This window comes from Caloenas nicobarica, chromosome 2 (assembly GCF_036013445.1).
Source record: "Caloenas nicobarica isolate bCalNic1 chromosome 2, bCalNic1.hap1, whole genome shotgun sequence".
Taxonomy (NCBI): Eukaryota; Metazoa; Chordata; class Aves; order Columbiformes; family Columbidae; genus Caloenas; species Caloenas nicobarica.
The window spans coordinates 22750575-22774498 of record NC_088246.1 but is presented as its reverse complement, the minus strand read 5'-3'; the positions used below and the strand labels follow the sequence as shown (position 1 = coordinate 22774498).

Genomic DNA, 23924 nt, shown 5'->3' with positions numbered 1-23924 from the left:
TGGCAGCTCTGTTTTCATTTCATACTTTGCACTTGCACTTTTATGCAGAATCACCGTCATTGTCATCCTGTTTGTGGATACTGGGAAGCGCCTCTTCAACCTTCCCTGTTATTTACATTGCAAGGGCAAATCAGAAAATCCTGCCTCCTGCAAGCCCAAGCATTCACCGCCATCTCCCAGCCCCCCGAAATGACTCAGTGGCCCCAAGCTCCCTCCCTGCTGTGTAAACAGGGGCTATGAGCAAAGGCGGGCAGGATGCTCGCTCACATCCACCGACTCCCACCTGCACTTGGAGACAAGGCGGCGCAGCACATGCTGCACCCCCTCCCAGGGGAACGGGCTCCTGGGGAGCGCGCACCGCGCTGGCGGGAGAGGCCCAGCGCCAGGGCCCGCCCCGGGCACCGAGACGGGCGCGTCCCCGCAGGGAGCGAGCGGAGCAGCGCGCTCCCGCCCCGCCGCTCCCCCGGGGCGCCCCGGGCTCCAGAGTCCCCGCCGTCCTCCCCGCCCGCTGCGGGCCCGGGGACGGGCCGCGCCGGGGAGGGCCCGCCCCGAGCAGGGCGGGAGCCGCGGGCTGCCAGCCGGGGTCGTGCCGCGGCGGCGGGGCGGACGTGCTGCCGGTGGAGGGTGCTGCCCGCGGGGTGAGCGAGCGGCCGGCCGCGGAGGGCCCCGGCGCAGCCACCGAGCCGCGCCGCGTCCACCCGCTGCCCAAACCCTTAACTAAGCCCCGGGCCCGAGAGGCGCCCGGGCCGAGAAACTACCCCGGAGCTGAGGGGCGGAAGCTGCTTCCGCCGCCTCCGCCGCCGTCCCGACGCGCTTTGCCCGGCCCGGGAGGGCCTGGGGCGGGAAGCGGCGCCCGCGGCTGACGGTCGCGAGTCGCGGTCCTGCCGCGCCGGGGCCGCGCCGGGACGCGGTGGCCTGGGGAGGGCGGGCGCTCCGTGGCGGGGAGTGCAGGTCTGGGCTCCGGGGCGGAGGAGTCGCCGCTCGGCGCGGGAAGGGCGCCGAGGAGAGGCCCGGCCGCCCGGCTGCGGCCCCGGCGGAGGGGCAGCGGGCCTGAATGGGGCAGCGGCGTGGGCGGGGGAGGAGAGTGCGGCCGGGACAGCGGCCTGGGGCAGGCAGGGTCCTGCGGGGACCGGGCCGGGAGGTGCTGAACGCCTCCTGTCTGGAGGAGCGTGTCGCAGCATCGGATGGCAGCTGTCAGCAGGTATCAGTAACCCCCCCGGCTCAGGCGGACTTCACCGTGTGAGTGCAGCTGTGAGACTGTTTTTAGTGCTGGTATTTAATATTTGTACAGTCTTACCAAGTTAAATATTGGAACCACATTCTCTCTAGTGCACTTCTCCCATCAGTCTCTGAGAGTGTCTCTGTGAGGAAGAAATGCCTTAATCCAAAACTGGGACCTTCAAAGCCTGCCTTCAGCAGCCGCTCCATCTGGAAGCACCCACAACCCTCTGCATGGTGCTTCCAGAGCTGCTTAACCTTGACAAGGCTCAACAGCAAAGCTCCGGACTTGCCTGTGAGCCGTGTTGGGATCGGGACACTATAGTTTTCTCCATGGCCTGAGGTATGCTGCTGCCCTTTACAGAACACAGTTGCAGCAGATGCCCTGCTTTCGTCTCCCCCTGCACCAGTTTGGTGAGCTCCGGGGAGTGCTGGTTCTGGGTGAGGCAGGTCTGGGTCCCTGCTGCCAAGTGGGGTTCAGCACTGAAGCTGAGCCGCTGCCGAACAGTGCCCTTGGGTGTTTGGCCGCCCCTCTGCAGCAGGTCTTGTGTCATGGTGAACATGGTCCTGAGTTGGAGCATACAAGTTCTGGTGGTGAGGAGCTCAGACAGCATCTTTTGGCCTAGCAAATACATAAATATGTATGATCTCTAAGAAACTTGGAGATACAATTATTTTCTTTAGGCATGTGCATGTCTGTTCTTAAGGATGGTGTCTTGTGTATGCTAGAGACTTGTGATAATTCTTGAATGAAACAAGTTTTTAGCTGGAGGTAACTTGCTTTTGAAAAATTGTGGTTTGCTTGTCTGGAATTCCCCTGTGCTTTATACTGGATGCATTATTTGACATCCTCTGTCATAATATGTTCTACAGTGTTTGAAGGTTGTTGCCTTCTTTCTGCTGGGGGCTGTGTTTCAGTGATGGGTGAAGTGATGCTTCTAATAGGTAGTTTTGTATCATTTTGTCAGGTACTTTGGGATTGTTACATGAAAGACTACATAAGTGTCATTTATTATTATGAATGCCTCTCATGTTTTGGAATTTCACAGACATAATATTTGCCATCATGTCACCATCATCACATTCATTTTTGTAGTTATAATCAAAGGTGGCAACAGTGGCATTCAGATGCTTAATTACATTTTATTTAGGTGACCAGCGCTAACTTAATAAATTAATGCATGGTGGAGCGGGAACAAGTGTCACTGCTTCCCTCTGTGGTTAGGGAGCCGTCACCTTGCTCTTCACATATAAAAATCAGCATATAGTGAAGCATATGGCAATAGCTGGGATATGTTTCAGAAGTATTTAACTGCTTGGATACAAAGAAGAAAGTAAGAAGAAACACCACCACCACCGCTGTCATCTCTTATCTGACAGTTTTAAGTAAATCACAATTTTTCAGTCAGATCTCAGAAACATGTAGGATTGCTCTTCTCAAAAATATTCTGAAACCTGAGTATTTCTTGGTGCCAAAGCCACAGGATTTTTCCTGAAGTGACTTCCGTGGAGGAGGGAAGACTAAAGAAGAATTGTATGTTACCTGCTGAGGTACTCTCTCTTTTTCTGCTTTTTCAGGATCTCACCTCTTACCTTAAAGTGCAAAAGAATTGTTTTACCCTACAGTTGCCTTTGCCCTGTCCTGAGTCTCTGAGGTGATGACTAAATGAAAGGCATTGAACTCTTCCTTTGCTGTGATTTGCCTGCTTTCTGGCAGATGGGTCTGGAAATGTTCAACTTTCAGGCAGGTCTGGAAATGTTCAACTGGTCTTACTGCTGGAAGTCTTGAGGGTTTTAAACTTTGTTGCAGGACTCATCTCTGTGTTACTTCAGGCTGGGTAGCAAAGATTTTTTAAAAACCCAGATAATTAATAGTTTCCAGGACAAAGATACTGAGTTTGTATCTTCTTTCAGAAATACTGCGATATTGCATTCCGTGGTACAAAAAGACAAAACAGTGGCAGGTTTCTGTGTCCAGTTCTTGTTAAGACTGAAGGTTCGGCAGTACCTGGGAAGAAAGCAGAAGGATATGCAGGACACTTGACAGTCTCGTCAGCTTGTGTGTGTTTGTTGTTCCTGCTGCTTCACTGCTGTACCCAGCTGTGGGTGAAACAGTACCAGGAGTTGTACAAGCAAGAGATCGTTGCTTTTGATCACTAAGTATGCAGACTCTGTATAGACAGTGTCTAAGTTAAAAGATACTCCTTAAGCTATGCCCATGCTTTGAGCTTTCCCTTGGCTCCCATTAACTTTTCTTGTATGGGCTAGTTTCCCGTAAGAGCAGAAGTGGACCTTGAGGGGAGCACATGGCTTCTGTTTCCTGCCACAGCCACAACAGAACAGTCACAATTGAAACTGTGAAGGCTTTTTCTTGGGGTATTGTTTTTCCAGTGGGTCTTCAGATTGATTTCAAGTTTTGGGATATGGTTGTTTGCAGTACTGGGCAACTGAATTTACTTCCGTGCATCTAAACCCATCGCTCACTACTATAGAAAGTGTTTTTCTGGAAGTCCCTGCTTATCCCAGCTGGTGCAGTCTGCAATCTTGAATGAGGTACTAAACCCCATCTCCACGCTGTTGTCCACTGTGTGCGGCTTCACAGGCTGTGGTGGATCAGTGACTGGTACGTTCTGCCACAGAGCTGAGCTTGGGGTTCACCCGTCTGAATTTCCGAGCTAGTAATGTCCAGTCTTGACCAGGAGCTAGCAATGAACATTGCATAGACATGCGTGATGAGAAGGATGATGTCTGTTCTTTGGTGTCTTTCACCTCCATCCCTTTTCTCTTTAGTTCTGCATGTAAAGATTGATACACTGATTTGGTGTGGCTCTTGGTGCTGCAGAAGGGAGTGATAATGCTCCATCCTGTATGCTTACTGAAATGTTTAAGCTCATATGAAATTATTTAAGTGTATGTGACCTTAAATAGAGATAAAACCAATTAAAGGCAGTGAGAATAACAGTAAGATTAGAGTTATATGTATGCTTAAGTTCAAAATTTGAAATTTAGAGGCAATGTTGACTGGACATGCATTTCTGAAAAACACAAACTTTTTTTCCTATATCATGTTGTCCTAGAAAGAAAGAGAATGTGTGCCTGTAGCCCAGCACCCATGAGAGGCAAATAAGATTCTGTTTAGGCTTAAGAATACAAATGCATGCATCAGCATGCAGGACTCAGCCCATATTTGCATATAGCATAATGTGACTTCAGTCCTGATTTTTGGCCTAAAAACACTATGTGTGCATGTAAAATATAATTAATGTAATGTTGGACCCTGGGGGAGAATTTTTATCTGACCTTTTATTAGGAGTAATTTTGGAAGCTGCCCAAAATGTAAAATCCCCTGAAGTTATTCTAAAGGAGATGTTGATGAAAAAACACTTGTGGGTATGTTGGTCTCGGATTTTTCTGAGGAAGAGAAACTTCAATGTGACTTTGCTTAAAGAAGCCTAGGTTTTGAGACCTATCTGCACAGAAACAAGGTGAAAGTCTTACTCTATCATGCTTACAATAGCTGAACCTTAACCAAATTGAGAAAAAAGTGTGCATAGTATTACATACTAAAGTGATTTAGACTCTGCCTATGTGACAAATCACTGTATGTGTGTGTACATGGTCATGTGCAGATCACATGTGCTTGCTTTGATCCCAAAGGTATGGCCATACTGTGAAATTGATGTGAGAAGCTGCACTTTGTTCTGGTGTGGCTGTGGAACTGCAAGGAAGAAATCTGGTTTATGTATGTCTGGCTCAAAGCCTAGCAAGAGCAAGGATGGTGACCCTCAAACCATGCGAGGCTGAAAGGTCTGTCTGCCACTAGCCAAGCAACGCAGGGAGTACACAATGAGAATTTTCACTTACCCTTTCAGGTGAATACTTAAAAGCTTTGCTTCTCCCTTGCCCAGTTCCTTTCCCCAAAGTGTGCTTGTCGGAGGTTCTGAGGGCAGTGAATCAATATATTGGCCTTTCATGTATGTGTAATAGTCATTAAATTTCTCTTGAATTTCTCTTAGGTCGTAGAACATTGCCAGTGCCACTCAAGCAATGTAACTGCGGTGGTGTGTGTACATGCATATTTTGCTGGGACTTCTGCTTATTGTTGTGGGATTATGTAAAGCTTGGCTAAAGCTCTCCTAATTTTTTCATAGCATGTATTGTAACTTTCATAAAGGCTTTCTTTCAGTATACCGTCTCACTTCTGTAGTGTAAAAAGCTTTTTGTTGCTCAAAGCGTATCTAGAAAATCTAATGGAAACCAGTATTTAGTATTTCTTTTAGCTTGGCTTCTTAAGGAAATATATGTTTCTGAATAGTTTGGGGACCAGAGGTAGATTGTTGAAGGCCACTGCATTAACCCACTATTCTGACTATTCAGCGTGTTTCAACAAAAAATGTGGCAAAGTAGGGATAGGTGATGCTTTTTAAATATTTCCCCCAGGAGTTCTCTGGCTTTTGAATCTGTTGGCCAATTTCTACCCAGTCGAGCAATTACACTAACCTGAAATGATGAGGTTCTTACTTACTCCGTCCAAGTATAGCCACCCAAGGGTGGGAAATTACAGGTTGCCCACTGAGGAAAGAGCAGAAAAATATGCTCATATGGGGTTAGACAGGAGTTGTTGTAGGAGAGAGGCACTGTAAGTGTTCCCCTTCTCTCTGAGAAGAGCTTTAGTTAAGGCATGAAAAATCTCCCGTGAGACTTTGATCCTTAGGACACAAAGCCTTGCTTCGGTGTTGATGCTCATGAAGTACTAGTATGCCGTCCTCACGCGGTTTGACCGAGAAGGAGGAGGAAGACCAGCTCCATACAGCCGGTGTCCTCATCCCCTTTGTACACTTCTGTACCAGGCAAGGGGCCATACTGTGAAAAGCTGTCACAATACTTGTTGATTTTTTAAAAATTAACAGAGTAGGAAGGTAGTGAAAAAAGAAAACACTGTCTCTGAATAGATAAGATTGTTTTCCTTGGTTCATTTTTCTGAGTTAGCCTGAAGTTTTACAAATCATGATAATCCCATAGCTCCAGTTTGGGAGAGGAAAAAGACCAATGTCACTTCTGATCAACGTCAATTCTGAAGACAGGGAAGAGTAATTATGACTTCAGTGGGAATAATGTGTCACCTCCAGAGAAGCACATCTGCCATTTCTGCAGAAGAGACAGGAACTTGCCCAGAAACTTGCATTTGTTCATAGAACAGGGTGTTTCAAAAAGATGGACCCAGTTTCAAAGGGTTATGATTTCAAATCAGGTCCATCTTTTTGAAACACCCTGTACTTTTACCCCATTCCCAAATTCTGTTTCTTGGGCAAAATAATCCAAAATCAATATGAGATGTGCTGTTATCTTGCATAACTCAGAGACAACAAGTGGTGCGGTGTAGGAGGCCCATGTAGGAGTACGGCATTGCAGCCTTTTGGGTACCTTTGCAGACATGGATGCAGAGGGGATTGCTGGACTAAAGGACAGGTCCTGCTGCTGTCACCCAGCCAGTTGTGGTGAACTCTGCTCCGCCACCCTTGTAGCTGCACTTCCCTGACACTGACTGAGCAAAAAAGCCATAGTTATTGAAACCAGTGTATAAGAGAGAGCTGCTTTTCAGGTGTGTTTGTCCTGTAATTAGCACTTATGAATACATTTTTTAAGAAGGTAAAGTACAGAGCATTTCAAAAAGATGGACCCTGCCTCAACATTGGATAGGTTGCATAGGACCCCAAGACTTGGTGCTACACTCTTGGTCCCCAGGACCCCCAGACATTACACCCTGCAACTTTTTCTTGTGGGAATATGCCAAAGACTCTGTTTTTATGCCACCATTAGCAACTAGTCTGGATGACCTCAAAACCAGAATCACGGCAGCAAACCCATACTGTACTGTCCGTGTATCAGGTGGAGGGAACATAGGGCATTTATAGAAAGGTTACTAAAACTCATTAAACTGTTCATAAATTTTTGTGTAACATGTTGCCATTATGAAATATAGTGCTTTGAAACTGGGTCTATCTTATTGAAACACCCTATAGATCTGGCATCTGTCTGTCAGACAAGTTGGAAAACTTGCTTCTCTGTTGGGGAAGAGGAAGAACCATGCTGACAATATTGAGCTTCTTCCACCCTGTAAACCTCTATGGAGCTAGCAGAAGCATGAGGGAAGAGGGAAAGAAGTTCTGTTTTTAAATTCTTCCTGAAGTAGTCTACATGTGTTCTCTTACCCTCTGCCTCTTGTCTTCCTTTGTCTTGCTCTTTTTTCCTTGTTGCAAAATGTTTGCATGTGGGGAATGGTGAGATAACACAGCATAGACTAGCTAATGGTAATTTACTATAGATATGTCATATATTTTGAATTTGGGGCTTTTCTGTGCTCTGTAGAGGTTGCTCACAGTAGAAATGAACATTCAAAGTGCTTCCTCCATCTGTAAATACACAGTGAACCTGCACTATGGCACATTTCCTAGGACGGATTGATTATAAAGGAAAGACCCACTTACAATGCTCGTGATGCAGCCAGGGCAGCCCTTGTTTCTAATTGGCAGCTGTGTTTAACTTTTTCTGAATATAATAAATACCTATTGAGCCATTATTTTTGCTTTTTTGTAAATATGTGTCACAGCAATCTGGATTTAGTGTCGCTGTAATCTCATGTAATGTAATGGCAATAAAATTATTCCCACGCAAGTCTAGAGAGAATCTGTGCTAATACCATTACAATGTGCTTACTGAATCAAAACAAATGCAGTGTTAGCATGTGGAAACTGTGTTTATGCGATTATAATGTTTCAGCAATATGAGATTACTGTAGGAAGCAACTAATCCGAACCTAGGGAGACTTACCATTACAGGACCATTAAAATGACACAATGACTGAAGTGCAAGTTTCAGATGGGAAAAGCAGAAACACGAATCTTGTCATCAGTATTCAGGCACTACATCTGTAGAATTCAGTAGAGTTTTTACCAGAGTCGGTAACGCAGTACCATGACCTTTTTAGCAGTAAGTCTCTTTTCTCTTAACAATATCTCTAGGAAAAATATTTACTTCACCAGTATTTAGTAGCTGGTTAACAGTGAAAATTATATTTTGTGCACCATATAATTGATGGTTCTAAATATTTGTCCAGAGTTTATTACAGAAACGTTAAGGTATTGTTTCAAGGCTGTTGTGAAATAGTACAAGTTTGGGTTATATCTTAAAGCAATTCTCATTTTATTTTTATCTAAATATGTAATTATGAGGAAATACCATTTATTTCTCTGTTTATACAGCCCCTGGAGCAGGGAAGCCTTAGTATGTGGGGGAGTGCCTTGGCGATACCACAGTATGAGTTAATGATATCCAAACCCCAAATACCTGTGATTGCCAGATAAGAGCCTATCAGTTTATCTTTTGTCATGGGAATTGGCACTTTCCCCCGCTTCCCTCTCCCCTTCCCCTAAAAGTGGATTAGGTTTCAGGACATACAGTTCACATGTCTTATGTAGGACCATCTAAAATAGACTTGCTTGTCCAGAGTTATTTCTTGGCTCACTCCATAGTCCACGGAAGGGCGCAGATAATATAGAAAGTAACTTGTGTCCTGTTACAAATATTCACAATGGACTGGCTCAATTGCCGATGGATATGTCTTTCCAGCTCCACTATGAACATGGTCTAAACAATTATTCTATAGAAGACATAAGTCATTTTAAATGGCTAAATGAGGTGATATAAATTCAGTCTCTGATGTATGAAAGAAGAGACTTTCTCAGAAGAAAGTTCTGTATAAAACATGGCATACAAGTCCGTAGTAAAGCACACCAACATTGATTTCTGTAGTAACATGTACGTGCAACAGTATAAGCAACAGTCCTTATTCAGTTTAAAAGCTGTTTGCACCTAAATTCTATTTTAAGGACACGAATTAAATTATGGTTCCACCAGGTGAATCTTATTAGGAATAATGTGTCGTTATAATCAAGACATGCTGCCTGTGTAAATGACAGTAGGGAAGATACCAGAACAGTGATTTTTAAAATAATTCCGGTCACATGTTGTTGTCTGTCTTTATTTTTCATAATTTTTTTTTTTTAAAAGCAGTGGGTTTCTAAAACTCTGTTACAAGCAGGCACAGACATTAATATTAATCATATTTTTCATGCAGATAAAATTAGGCCTACTTTAAGTGCTGTTTGTGTCAGTTTCTGGTTTTGTGATGCTTCTTATATTTATAAAAATCCTTGGCGTCAATCAAAGGGTTCAATAGTAGGCATTGGTTCTGTAAACTCTGTACGTGTGCTATAATCTGAAATCCAGTGTCTAAAAATCAACAGACTCCTATCTGCTACAAGGGAAACCTGGCACTGGAATGGGTAATTTTGGATATTTCCAGCATTATAAATCAGAAGATGGCAGCCTCAGGCTGTAAGAAGGTCTCCTACATGCAGGTGTAGGTCTTCACAGTGTTCAGGCCAGATTAATCTAAATTAACTGGGTCAGAAAAAAATTAATGGGATCAAATGTTGAAAATCAACTTTTTATCAGAGTAGTAACCTGAAAGTGAGCAAAAATTCGCATTCAATTAGAATGGCTTTTTTGAGGAACAGCACTATTAAATAACTAAAAACCTAAAGGGGAAACTTGTTAAGGAAACAGACTAAAACATTGTACCAAGTTTTATTAAACTAACTTCAATACTTGTATATTTAATTATATAATGAAATATTTATATAGGTTTGTTTTCCTAACTTAATAAATGGATTTGAAAATTGTCAATGAACATGGAGGAAGAACAGAGTGTCTCCAATGCAGAGAGTAGTTATCACTCTTTATGCTGTCGGGGTTTTACTGAATACTGGAGTCCAGATATTTAACGTAAAAAAAAAAAAAAAAGAAAAAGAAAAGGTAATGCAATTATCTTAGAATTATCTTAGTCTCTTTACTGTGCATATAAGAATGACTCCAATCATTGAACTTTCTCCAAAATAGTAAGTTGCTCTATAGAGCACCAGCTTTGTTCAAGGATGGAATTAATGACTGGGTCAGACAACTTAATTGAATTGCAGCTAGCAGCAGTTTCTGACTAAGACAGGTATTTTGCTTTTAATTATTTGCTCAAGAATAATATTTTCTGGAATCATACACTTCTTAATTTATTTGGCAAAAAATAAATCATTATATTAATCAGCCAGCAGTCTGTTCTATGAGGGTAATTATTCTTCTGCCTTCTCAAACAAGTCAACACACCAGTCTAGAAATGAAATTCATAAAAGAGCAGTTGCTCCTAAGTCTGCTTTTACACAAGGCAAGCAAGCATAGTCAGTCCTTTCTCTCTCTTATGGATGACCAGGTTTTCATTGTAAGATAACAGCCAGCACTGCAGACGTCACTGGGCAGGTGGTATCTGCCTTTTGCAGGGGCTGGGTCGCTCTCGTCCATGGGCGCTCTGACCATGACGGCTGCTTGGGAGATGAAAGTGTCCCCAAAGAGACCTCGACGTTCTCGTTCCCTTTCGATATGTAGAGTTCAGTGCCCTTTGGATTTCAGTTTTTCTGTCATGCTGGTAGATTAGCTGTAGCAGTTAAAAGGAAAGTGTCCTCTGAGGGCTTCACCAGTAACAAACCCGTGTTTATGATATTACTCACTAAAAGGGAGACAGAAATGGGAAGGACCTCTCTCTTTAATCAATAATGCATGCTCTAGTTAGTCCTGTCCTCTGGACATGATTAAACATGTATTTTGTTTCATAACTGATGATTTTGGTTGACTAGGGATTATAACTGTATATCCTCAAGCCTTTGCAACTAGCATCAGGCAGATCTAACATGAATTGGGTAGTCAGCTATGTTTAATGTTAATTAGGCACATAAATGAAAAAGACTACCTCCACCCTCTAAAGGAAAAAGTACCCCAAAATCCCAATGGGGAGAGCTGCAGTTAATTCTAACCTGTAGGGAGCCAGGCCAAACTTGCACAGGGCAGATACCTTTGACATGAACCAACTGCCTCCATGTGTATCTTTGTCACCTTATCATTTGGAGTTTTGACAATAACATTGTTTCATTCATGTTGCTGAAAATGTCTCTTAGAGGCTGAGCTGCATAAATTCAACTGTTAGGCTAAGGTGTGTTCTTAACCGGTAAAATATTTGGCCAATGAAGCTGAGGGGAAAAGCTCTTTGGCTTCTGTCCCGCTGGCTGGGGACCACGCTGTATCTTTAGTGACAGTTGTTGGCTTTGGAGGAGTTGTCCTGGGCTGTCCCAGACCCCCACAGCACAGCGGACAGGAGCACCTGAGCCTCTGGTGAGGCTGAAGGAGCGGATGACTCCCCCATCCTGGCGTTCCTCCTACAGAGGGGCAGACGAGGTGCCCAAACATGGGGAAAGCTTCCTCATGCGAGGGGGATAGTGAGTCTTGGAGGACACAGATAAACGGAACATACCAGTAAGGAATTTTCAGCCTTGGTGCCAAGTATCTTCATCTGGTGGCTCAAGCTGACAAAATTTGACAGCTGCTGAAGAGCAGAGAATCCTAAATGAACATACAGTGGTTGTTATTAAATAGGAAACATTTATCTTAATGTGATGTTGACTGTAACACAATAAATGATGGTGATTTCCCTGTACTGGAATGTGGCATTTTTACACTGCTAGAGTACTGATACAAGTGCAGTTGGGTAAAATAAATGCTTTGTTTTTCATACTGACCGCTCTACTGGAAATAGCATTTGCAAACATTCCAGTGAACACACACAGCATGTAGGTACATGTGTGAGAGAGAGGAGGGAATCTAGAAATTGTTTTGGAAAGGTTTGGTCTTTCTGAAATGTTTTTGTTTCCTTCTTCCTTCCCAGACTCTTAGAATCTGATTAGTTTTTCGCTTTCGTTGAAGAAAAATGCCTTCCTTGAGAGGGAAAGCACAGACTGTCTTGGGCCCTGTGGAGCCAGACCACCTCGGCTATACGTTGACTCATGAACACTTGACTATGAACTACAGCAGCTGTTTTTGTCCACCTCCTCCAGGCCAAGAGCCTCTGTCTGATGGGCCCATTGAGATGAAGAACTTGTTTTGGATTAAGCAAAATCCCTACAGCCATAAAGAAAACCTTCTTTTGTATCAGGAAACAGATGCTGTGAAGGAGGAGCTGCTGTACTATAAAGCAGCAGGTGGTGGGACGATTGTGGAAAACACAACCACAGGAATTGGTCGAGATGTGAATACTTTGAAGAAACTGGCTGAAGAAACTGGAATCCATATTATTGCTGGAGCTGGATTTTATGTGGATTCCACTCATTCTTCTCAAACACAAGCCATGACAGTGGAGCAGGTAAGTCTTAACCATTGCTTCAGCGTCTCTTTCCTATGAATTATCCCCGGGTGAGTCGAAGTTGGAGAGATGTTCCAGCAAAATAGTTCTCAATGTGAAGAACTTGGGAACAGCATTACTGCCTGTGTGTTATAGCTGGACCAGCGCTACTTGCGAGTGCTGGCATTATCTGTCAGCATTTCCAATTCTTAAGCTCTGTTTTCTCTCAGGGAGTTGTTATAATGCAACAGTAAAAGGAAAATAAAGTACTACGTGTGTGAGCATCTGGTACAACACCAATTATTCTGTTCTTTTTACAATTTTTAAGGAAAGAGTATATCCCTTCTGCCTCTTTTGTCTCTTATTTTCTGGCTAATTGCTTCCCAATGAAATCACCCAGAATTCTTGTAAAAAGCATAAATAATTGCAATATTTATAGGACAGTTGTGAGTCATTGCTCTTCTCAAGCTGTGTGCTATATCTCTCTTCCATTTGTCCAAACTTTTCAGGGCGGAGTCTGCATCAGACTGTTTGTATGGTGCCTGAGGTCCCCAGATATTCCTATAATAATAAATATTCATTCATCTCTTATTAAGAAAATGTGATAATAGAGAGAAGAGGGAAGGCAACTCTCCGAGGCAGGAGGCTGTGAATGCAGATGAACAGAGCTGAGAAAATTTTATAAAAATCTATCACAGTTTACAAATGAGTCAAATTCGGTCTAAAAATCAATGGTCAAAACTTGAGCAGCGCTGCCAGCTGCACTGGACCTAAGCTGGCCCAAGCTGTACGAACAGTACTACTTCTCCTAAATATTCTTCCATTGCTTGAAATTTGATGCAAATAGATTTCTTGGGGCAAAGGTTTCCCTTCTGTATTTGTTGGACTGCTGGAGACCTACAGATGTCCTGTACTCAGCAGCTAATCAATACTTAATCCAGTCCAGAAGACAGGTGGGTACTTAGGAAGGATTGTGGAATGACCCAATCCGTGATAACCAGTGGTCCTTCATTTTTCAGTGAATTCGACGTGATATGTTTTCTGATTAGACAAAGACAATTTGAATATTTTGAGACATGTTCTTCAGGAGAGGAATGAAATCTTATCTGGTTGTCTACAGAAATGGTTGGTAGGTTGGTTATACATGAAGCAGAAGGTGTGTGATCACAGGATAAAGTGTTTGGCAGAAACCTGCTGTAAATTTTAATAGCTTAGACTGACTTTCGTGTGTAGATTGTATATTTACCAATATGTTTTATCAGGCTGTTGAGGATATAGGACGTGGAGATAGGTTACAGATATATTTGAAAATTGGTTTAGGTTTTTTTGGGGTTCCTGCATTTGCTGGCAAATCCCTTTTCTTAATTTGTTCAATTTATTTTTCCATAAAACTGTTATTTCCTTAACATTCAGGGCCAAAGAGTTAGAAGGTCATCATCAGTGCCATTTTGTGCTCTCAATTCTGAATGTCTTCTTTAAGATATATGGTCTATTCTGGAAAAGAAAAACTGAAGCTGTTATAACAAACTGCTTTTATTAGCAAATTCTGATGTCTTTTCTGCCTATGAATATTTTAAAAGCAAGCTACTTTTGAGCCTGTAAGTTTGTCAACTGAGCCTTGTTCTTGTAGTTCTGAGTCAGCAAAGCTCCTGTCATTTTATGTTGGCATTCCCACAAGCAGGATTTGCCACAAATTTGTCTCTTCAGGATCTTTGCCGGAGTTTCTCCCTTCCCTAGCTGAATGACAAGGTTTTGTTATTCTCTGAGCCCTTGTTTTGCAATAAATTACAGTGAATTGTTTCTGGACCCAATTCAGGAGTGTGAGGCACAGATTTCATGATAAACTAACTTATTTTTTTTTCTTTTTATAAGAAAAATCGGTCTCAGCCTAATTCAGTGTTCAAATTATATATAGACCAGCCTTTCTGGCAAACCTGGTCAAGTGTGTGAGTGGATACTGTTAAATTGATTTGCTTCTGTGTTTATTTTAGTCTTAGTGAATGGCTAGCATAATATTAGTTGATGGAAACCAGATTTTATCTGCAGTGTTTTCATACACCCAACTGTTAATTAAATAAGTTCAGAAAGACCTTGGGAGTGTATAACACAGTGTCCATAGGCCAAATTTGATGCTGTTTAACACAAATAGTATTAATAACCAAAAATCTCATTTTGCTGTTCTCTAGCTTACAGGCATTATCGTTGATGAGATACTCAGTGGAGCGGATGGGACTGACATCAAGTGTGGTGTGGTGGGAGAAATAGGTTGCTCCTGGCCTTTGACTCAGAGCGAACACCGAGTGCTTCAGGCAACCGCCCAGGCCCAGTCGCAGCTTGGCTGCCCCGTTATCATCCACCCTGGCAGGAACAGCGATGCACCTTTCCAGATCATGCGCATTCTGCAGGAAGCTGGGGCTGATGCTTCAAAGACGGTCATGTCCCACCTCGACAGGTGAGCAGAGTATTCTGCCGTCCCTCTGGCAGTGTTGCCACGACTCACTGGGGTTTGGGGAACTACGCTGCGAATAACTAGGTTTCTGTCGTACACTGGGATCACGACATGAAGAATTATCTTTAAGCTTACTGACTTAAAAATAGCTGTTTATATAGAGCTTGATCAGCTTCCAGCACGTCAGTTGGGATCAGCTTTTAGATTCACATTGATGAAGAGATTTTTGGATATTAAATGGTCTCTGAAGGCCTGGGAGTGAGATTAGGGGTAACTGTAGCCACATTTTTAAAAAATGGGAATTCCATTAATTTGTATCCCTCCACAAATCCCTGTAATTACAAAGCATTGGATATTGAGCAGTTCTCACCAAATCGGATGGGAAGCTGCTGGGCTTCCAGCTTGTTTGAAAGCTGGGTCACTCTTAAGGGCCTTATCAAAATCTCACAAAAGCTAATGGAGAACTCCTTGATTTGGCTGGATTCTGAATCAGAACAGAAGGTAGATTTTAATGTTCTGCTACCAGACAGAAGAAATATTGATTAAAAAGAAAATAGTTGGGTTTTGGATAGTTCTTAGCACAGACCAGAGAGCTAACTTTTAGTTTCCTTGAAAGGAAAAACCAGGAGCCCCACATCAGACATGGAGAGGAATTGGGGTGCTTTTCCCTCTCTAGTTTATGAACACAGCCTCTATTACCAAATCAGTTTTGTGTGACCTTGTGTTGTTCATGGTGAGCTGGAAAATGTCCAAGCATTGATTAGTTTGGCCAGTTGCTGAATAATGAAGGCTGTTTGTGGTCATATGATTCTCAGCAATTGGATTGTTTGCCCTCAATGTGAGCATAATACAGGCAAAAGCGCTGTGCTCCAAATTTCTAACTGTTATAGGCTCTAGGAGCTTGCAAATCGAGCTACAGGTGGTTTGTATTCACACAGAGCTCAGTGTTTTACTTGGGGATTTTAGGAGCATAAAATTCAGTGCCATTAAATATTATTTATATCCGATTATATATAAATGATATGGGCTTTCTTTATGTATTTACCTGCATTCCATTGTATCTATAGTTATGTTTCCCTCTCTTTTTTAAAGAAAAACTGATTACTTAAATCTTTTTATGAATGAGGACTGAGCAAGATGCAGGTGTCAGTACTTATGTAGCCATTTCGATACAACATAAACATCCAGGGGGTTTTTTTGCCTTTGTATGCTGCTGTAAATTGTTGAATTCAGTGATTTATTGGTGGAAAATAAGCAATATAAGTAAAGAAACAGTCAAGACAGAGGTGCAGTTTCACTAACAGCCGCTGATGCACAATATGACATTTCCTTATACTCCCCCTATCATTACTTTCACACATTCAGGTTGGCACTTGCTGTAACATAGACTTTAAACTACTGTGAAGTTTGGCTTTGCAATGTGCGTTTAACATTTTAAGTCTCCTCCAGTGAGAAAAATCCACGTGGGAGCATCCCAGTCCCTTAAATGTGAGATAAATTTGTACATAGCTCCATATTTCATGTCTGCTTTTGACATAGACAGAATGGTAGTTTTCAGGTGGATTTACAATCAAATTATAAAACTAAAATGCTGTCTGCCATGTTGTGCAATTTAGCACCTTAGAGCAAAAGGTGGCAAGTGTCCGCAGTGAAACTATGGTGTAGATAAAGGCTGGGAAGCAAAAGCCATTGAGTCTTGGCTTTGGCCATTTATTAGCGGCCAAGGTTATAAAGGTATTTTGGTAGAAATCAGCATTCATTCATTTGAGGAGCTTTTGTTGGAAGGCTCACAGCACCTGTTAAGAATGCCTGTTTGGTAATGGTTTGGTGGGTGTCCCTGCTATGATTTATGGATGAGGCCCAAACTACAGGATGCTTCCCTGTGCCCCATCGCCCCTTCCTTGTGTTCAGGGCTGCTCAGGGGCATGTGTTGCCCAGACACCTAATTCCAGCACAGAGACTGGCAATTCCAGCTGGGAACTGCTGCTGCTGCCATGTCCCTGTGGCTTACCAGGGGACCCAATGGCTTATGAAATGAAGCTTTCCTGCTCTTTGTTGCGGCAGAGCACCCAAAAGCCCAACAATAACAATAGTTTTAAAAATAAGTTGTTCTGGCTGTGAATTTGACGTATGTTGTTGAGTGGTTTTTGCCACCTGCCCAGGATTGAGTACTCTTGGCTCCCATCTCCCTGTGAACTGAGCAGAGCTGGATCTAAGATAACCTGTTCTTTTGCTCTGCACTTTAAAAACTCATTTGGTGATAAATGTTCAATCTCTGTAAACTGTAACATTTATTTTAAAATAACATTTTTTTTATTAATTACAGTTGGCAAGTCTTAGACTCCTGCTGATGGCAGGCTTGTTTGAACAAGGGTTTTCTCGCTCTCAACCCATCTGTTCCTCCTACTCAGTCCTGTTGTTAAGTCATAATATTGAAATTGTGACATCAGTCGTTTCCATAGCAACAGACTGTGATGTAATTGCATAGGGTATAATTACTTTGTGACATCAAAATCTGCAATAATAAAAAATTAAACTACTGCCCTTTTGGTTAACTAGGTTGTGGTTATAAAGACAAAATCATCATGTATCGTTTGAGTGGTTTTGTTTTCCTTTGAATAGCTTGTACTCTTGGTAAAAATGTTTCAAAAAAAAAATATTCCGGAGAGCTGTTATTTCAGTTGGCATTCTTTTGCAAACGAGTGGTGGGTTTTAGTAGCTTTGTTCCTTCAGTTTTCAAATCTGCTGCAAAGCTGGTGTCCCAGGGACTCACAGTGCCATTATGTATTTTGGTGAGAGCGTTTCCTTAAGGCGTTCTGGCCCAATCCCAGTGCAAACAATGATACATTGCTGTTCTAATGACAATCTAGAAACATCACAGAATAGAAACTAAAGACAAAGTTGTGTATTCCCGGTGTGTGATGGATGAAACAAGCCCTGGATGTGGCTGTCTCCTGTAACTCTTTCGGGAAAGTAAATCTTTCTTATGTAAGTAATCCATTGTCTGGTTTTTTAAGTGTCACTGTGAATTAACCTCCTCCTTAAATGTCCTTCCTTGTTAGGTTGTCTGTTGAGAGGGTTAGTGATATCACAAGTAAGTAACTTTCCTGTTTCCATTTAAATATTGTCATAAATGTTTTCATTATTTCATGGGGGAAGAGTTGGTTTTGTTTTGGGTTTTTTAAATGCATGAGGTCTCAGATGAATGTGAGAAAGACAATGCTGTGTATCAGCTTAAGTTGCATGTGTCAGAGAGGAGTTCTTTTTTTCAAAAGAGTAAATTAAATCTTACTGGTTTTGTTCCTTGCAACTAGGAAGTTGCAAAATACCTATTCTCATACCAAGAGACTTTTTTTCCTCCTGTTACAATACTGATTTTGTGTTATATATGTTCTGCAGGACTATATTTGATACAAAGAAACTTCTGGAATTTGCCGAACTTGGATGCTACTTAGAGTATGACCTATTTGGTACAGAATTTCTTCACTACCAGTTCCATCCTGAGATTGACATGCCGAGCGACGATGATAGAATTGCGAGGTATCTGCTTACATACAATTTAAGCTATAGCATTCCCATTGGCAAATGAATGTTATTGGTACTTGTTTTAAGGGCATCACAGAATGATTCTGCTTGCTGTTCAAAATTGTGGTTTTTTCATACTAAAATAACAACCTTTTTTCTTTCTGCCGCTGTCATGTCTTTAGAGCAGCCTGTGTGATTTCTCCTGTCTGCAAAGGAAGACGTAGAATCTTACTGCATTTATATAGACTGTAAAAAAGAAAAGGCTGGAGATACTGGATTTATGTTAGGGTTTGGCTCTTGCTTGAAACGTAGTATTGGAAACCTAGTGCTGCTACTAAGCATCATCTGAGCCTGTTACATCTCCACATGAATGTGCTAACCCAGCAAAACTTGCTGGTTGTCTTGTTTGATCTTGTGCTTCTGTACTGAAAACCAGACTTTTGTCTTCCAAGCACTTTATCACCTCTCCTCCCCCTCTCCTTTTGCCCTTTCTCGCTTCTGAAGGATGAGATTCCTGTCTCCCCAGAACTCCCATGCTCCTCGCACTCACAATGTGAAAATATTGGCCCCACTGACAGGACAGCTCTTCCCTGCTGCTCCTCAGCCCAGCTGCACAGCAAGTCTGTTGTGCTGTGCTAACACAAGGTATTGCCAGGGAGATGCGTTCCTTGCAGAAACTGAGACAAGTAGGATCAGCTGGGAATGGGCATCTCACTCCTTCCACGCTGTCCAGAGGTGTGATCCTCCTGTGCTAAGTGTCTGCAGTGTTCCTGTGCAGTGCAGTGGCAGGTTTCTGAGGGGTGGGCTGCCATCCTGCCTCTGTCTTTTTTCCTTCCAGAGTCACAAACAGTTCTTTCGTTCTCCTTGATGAGAAAGATTTTATGGCCCTGATCGCTAATGAAGTAAGTTTCTAGCTTTCACTTACATTTCAGAGTTAGCTTCCCTCCCTCTCTTTGTCAGATTAGCCTCAAAACTAATCTTCTCTGTTTTCAGACTGTTCTCTTCTTAAGAAGGTGCTGTCGTTACTGTTCCACTTACTGCCCGGTGTTTGCTGCTCCTTTTCCCACTAGAAATCACTTCCCTCTTAACAGGGCTATTAGTCTTGCCCTCAGTATTTAAAACTGTTGCAATGAATCTGCAGTTTTCACATTTAGAACGGGTAAAGTTGCTCCCTTCTCCTGTGCCACGGGAGGTCAGCGTGTGCAGAAGCACCATGAGGAATGTGTGTCATGGAATGGACTGTGCCTTGGTTAACAAGTGCTTGTTCAACTGTGGCAGAGTTTTTATTCCATCCATGATACTTGCTCAGCCACTGATATCTCTCCTGAAACTCTCTGGCATTTGAGTATTTCTTGCAGCAGGCTGTCTATGGGAAGGAAATACAAAGGTTTTTTTTTTTTTTTCCCATTGTATGGTGTGAGTATGTCTATTTGAGCTAGAAGTGCCATTAAATGGATTTTGTTGGGCTTTTGATACATCCACATTGGACATGGGATGGCAGTGGCAATTCCTTGTTTGTTGTTTTTTTCTTTTTGTTTTGTCAAACAGCACCAGAGAGGTGAAAATCAAATTGACCTTTAAATGTATTGATGAAAATACTAACTGGAAAATACATGTTCAGGTCTTGTCTATTCAAAATGTAAATTTCTGTAGTCCTGCCATACCTACTCAAACACAGTTTAGCCATGTGTGTACTTAATGCATTTTTGCTGCAATCTACCGCCAATTAAATTTAAAAATCGAATTTTTTCAGGGATCGTTTTTGAGTCAGAAGCAAGTACTAACTAAACTTATAGGAAAGAGCAAGCAGTAGCAATGAATATGGAATATAAAGGACCATATGCCTCCCCAACCCATTAAATTAGTGCAAATATGAAAGGAGACGATTCTAAGATGACGTTTGGTCAGCTAGGAATTTAGTCGCTCCAGCGTCACTGCTCTTATTCTCTGGTTGGCTTGTGGTGTCTGTGTATTTCAGGCTGGAAAAGGTACTTGTGATGTGGTCATACTCTGGTATATGTAGTGTTGTGCACTATATGACACTATTTATGGTTTTTTGAAAGATGCTAATATTTTACCAAGTTCTATCTTGCTTGCCTTCTTCCTGCTGCCCATATTGATTTGATCCTGCTATGTGTATCTCCTCATAACTAATTGTAATAAAAACTGACAGTAAGGGCTTTCAGATATACTGTGGTTACTTATAAAGCTAGAATTTGCTTTCTCGCGGATCAAAGCACAATCAAGGTAAAAATTAGAACTTCACAGCACTGGCAAATGCTGGAATTGGGTGCCTTCAGGAGGAGCAAGCGCTTCCCAGGGCTGGTCTATCTCTGCCGCTTCAGTTCTGCAATCCCCTGCCAAACTAAGCTCAAGTTTAGTGAGAAACTTCACAGTCATGCGGTAAAGAACTTTAGACACCCACCAAATAAATTCTGAAAAATGAGCTAAGCAGAGGATTAAGGTTCCCAGAGTGAAATGTGGAATAGAAGGACTTGTTGTAGCAGACTGGCTACAAGGGAGTGACCAGGATTATTTCTTTTTCCAAACTGACTTCTTGTCGTTTTGCCAAGTCTCTTCATCTGGGCTGCCGTATCAGCTCCTCTTATTTCCTGGCGCACGCTGGCACTGTGCAATGCCTGCCTCATTTATCTTCTTTAATGAACATCTTTGAAACATGTTTGGATGATAACTGTCTATATGGACTATGATGCTGACAGCTTCAAATTTTTATTAACCTGGTTCACTAAATGGGAATTAACTAAAGATGTGGAAGTATTTGTGTAATAGAGCCAGGCATCTTAAAGGACCTGTTACACACAGAGTCTGGTCACTAACAAATGTAACGGGACCAGCTTTGTGACAGCAGCAAGAACTAACCTGCTGAGAAGGAGCTTCTGTAGGAAATGGCGAGTTACCCATGTGTACAAAACCTGTGTCCCATGCTCGGTGATGCTGAAGCTCTTGAATTCCTCTGTGGGCTTAATGGGACTGGGAATGCCAAGTCATGTGCCAACTGGGAAGGGTTTTTCTTCTCCACTTTGAGATGTGTGATGGTATGTTTTGAGAGGTGCATTTTTTAAAAATTCAATAAAATATGTGTTTTCATTTCAATTAAGGATAGGGAATATGTCTTCTGAGTACCTAAAAATAAGTATTTTCAGTTATAAAACAGTCCAGCAGTAATGTAAAAAATGTAAGTGCTGCCCAGTTCTGTGCTGTTGCAGCGTGAGGACCTTTCACTGACAGGTGTGCGTTTTACCTTTGCAGGGTTCGTCTGCTGGTCGATGAGGGCTATGAAGACAGAATTCTGATCGCTCATGATGTGCATACCAAGAACAGGTTGATGAAATATGGAGGTCATGGATATTCACATATCCTTAAAAATATAGTTCCTAAAATGCTTGTTAGAGGCATATCCCAAGATAAAATTGATAAAATACTCCTAGCAAATCCAAAGCGGTGGTTGACTTTTAAGTAGGAAAAATGAATTAATATTCCTATTTTATAGAGGAGCTTGATAAAATTCAGATTTGTTTCAGGAGAGAAGTAATTTTAAAACTTGGTTCTTTTCAGAGAAACTGGAAATCGTTAATTAGATGTGAACAAACTGGTTTTTACTTTTTTAATTAGAGCAACAAAATTATGTATTCTCTCTGCATTTTCTCCCTTCTAAAAGTCTGTTCATGAGTGATTTACTGGATATGAGCCTACCTGCAAAGTCTTTTCAATTGATATTTTAAAATAATTGTTTCTAGAGAGTAATCTAATACAATTATTAAATGTTACTCAAAAATATTTGTGAAGATGCATCATCTGTGCTTTGAAGGAAATTATGGTTTTCAATTAAATTCCCCTTCTCCAGGGGTAATTTTAATCCTTGTAATTTGATAATCTTCTGTTTTTCCTTATATTCTTTAAATAATGCGTGATAAAAAGTCTGGGACTTTTAAATAGCTTCCATAGGCAATAGAAGGCAAAAGGAATCTCAAATAATTCTAAAAAGATATTGTTTCTTTCTAGTTAAACAATTCACTTATTTTTTAACTGAAAGTGTAAAAAAATACTTGGAAAAATATATTTTTGAATAAAGCAATTTGATGACCTCTTAAACTATGTGCAGTATTATTATGGATGTTTTTTTAATCACATTAATTTTTTATCCTGAAGTTTTGGAATCTCACAGCGATCATGTGAAACTTCATGCAAACCAGTTTCTTTTTGTAAGGATGCAACACCAAAAGTCAACATATATTACATAATACAGTTTTAATGAGTTGCAATAGTTATAACAAAGGTTGTGATATAAGTCTTTACAAATTAGTATATCAAGATATGATGAAAAAGGAAGAAATGTTTGCCTTAAATGTGTTTTTCACATAAAATGTGTTTTTGCTCTTGTCTAACTTTAACCAGGGCAGGTGATTTATCCAAAAAATGGTCTTATCCAGTAGGAGTGGTAGCCTGATTTCAAAAGCTTCTTCAAATTTGACCATATACGTCTTGTAGTATTGAGTTTTTCCAAGAAATACCACAGTAAATATGCACTGCTAGCTGTAAATGATCTCTAGCTTGGTACGTTACTGTTTGTTACTACATGGAAAATCTCCAGCTACACTGCCACTGTGAGGGCTCTAACCATTAAAAGCAACAGAGGAACGAACAGACATGAAGTCAGTTACACATCTGTTATTAAAATACATTACCTCATAGGAAAAAAAAAATAAATAAACAGGAGTAGTCACTACAATGTTTGGATATAGGTTGGCACTTTGTCATAAAGTAAAAGCGTTAACCATTCTGGTGAGATAATACACAAGCAGCTGGCAGCACAATGTCCCTTTGTAAATCCTAGATGAGTTAGACTGGTGATCCTCTCAGTCAGCCTAGACTAACTCGGCATTTATTTTTAATCGGACGACTCAAAACAGGAGGAGTAACACATTCTTTCTAAGAAAAGCTTCACTCATCCAAACAAGAAGTTTTTAGAGAGCTTCATAAAATCTTCATCAGACTTTTACTGAGCAGCCAGCACTGAAGAGCTTTTTTGTCACATTTGCAGACGCTTTCGACATTTTAGTGCAGATAAATCTGAGTTTGTACCCTTAGTACAGTAGACAAGGTTGCTTGTGGCAAAGTACATGAAACAGAAATGCTAGGGGTAGCCTCTGTTACTCTTTAACAATTTATAGAAATGTTACCCTGATTTTGCCAAAATGTTAAAAATAAATAACGTAACCAGCTGTGCTAAGGAGCTAGTTAATTATCTTGCTAAAATTTAGGTTTAGAATGAAATCTGCAAGTTTTAACCTGAGAGAAATAAGACAGCCTTCCCTCCCAAAACCAAAGCAAATAATAAATCAATTTTCTGAATAAAAATATTCTGCGGACATTACTGGAATGACTGATTTTAAAGCACTTTTATAACTATGTAACTCATAGTACCTGTTTAGT

General features: G+C 41.6%; 1 protein-coding gene across 3 annotated transcripts; it reads left to right on the top strand.

The window, feature by feature from the left end:
• The first annotated feature begins 523 nt into the window (after positions 1–523).
• PTER (phosphotriesterase related) lies at positions 524–22569 on the top strand. Of its 3 annotated transcripts, none has more exons than XM_065630006.1 (5): positions 524–638; positions 12044–12517; positions 14683–14948; positions 18345–18485; positions 21741–22569. In XM_065630006.1, the coding sequence occupies exons 2-5, from the start codon at positions 12086–12088 to the stop codon at positions 21949–21951; spliced, it is 1050 nt and encodes a 349-aa protein (XP_065486078.1). In that variant the 5' UTR covers positions 524–638; positions 12044–12085; the 3' UTR covers positions 21952–22569. The 3 variants fall into 3 exon arrangements, with proteins under 3 accessions (XP_065486078.1, XP_065486077.1, XP_065486079.1); XM_065630005.1 differs by having other exon boundaries at positions 524–1201; XM_065630007.1 differs by lacking the exon at positions 524–638 and adding an exon at positions 4889–5090.
• The last annotated feature ends 1355 nt before the right edge of the window (positions 22570–23924 follow it).

Coding starts and splice junctions, on each gene's coding strand:
- PTER (XM_065630006.1), top strand. CDS start 12,086: ATGCCTTCCTTGAGAGGGAAAGCACAGACTGTCTTGGGCCCTGTGGAG. Junction 12,518..14,682: donor AAGCCATGACAGTGGAGCAG/GTAAGTCTTAAC, acceptor GCTGTTCTCTAG/CTTACAGGCATTATCGTTGA. Junction 14,949..18,344: donor GTCATGTCCCACCTCGACAG/GTGAGCAGAGTA, acceptor TATGTTCTGCAG/GACTATATTTGATACAAAGA.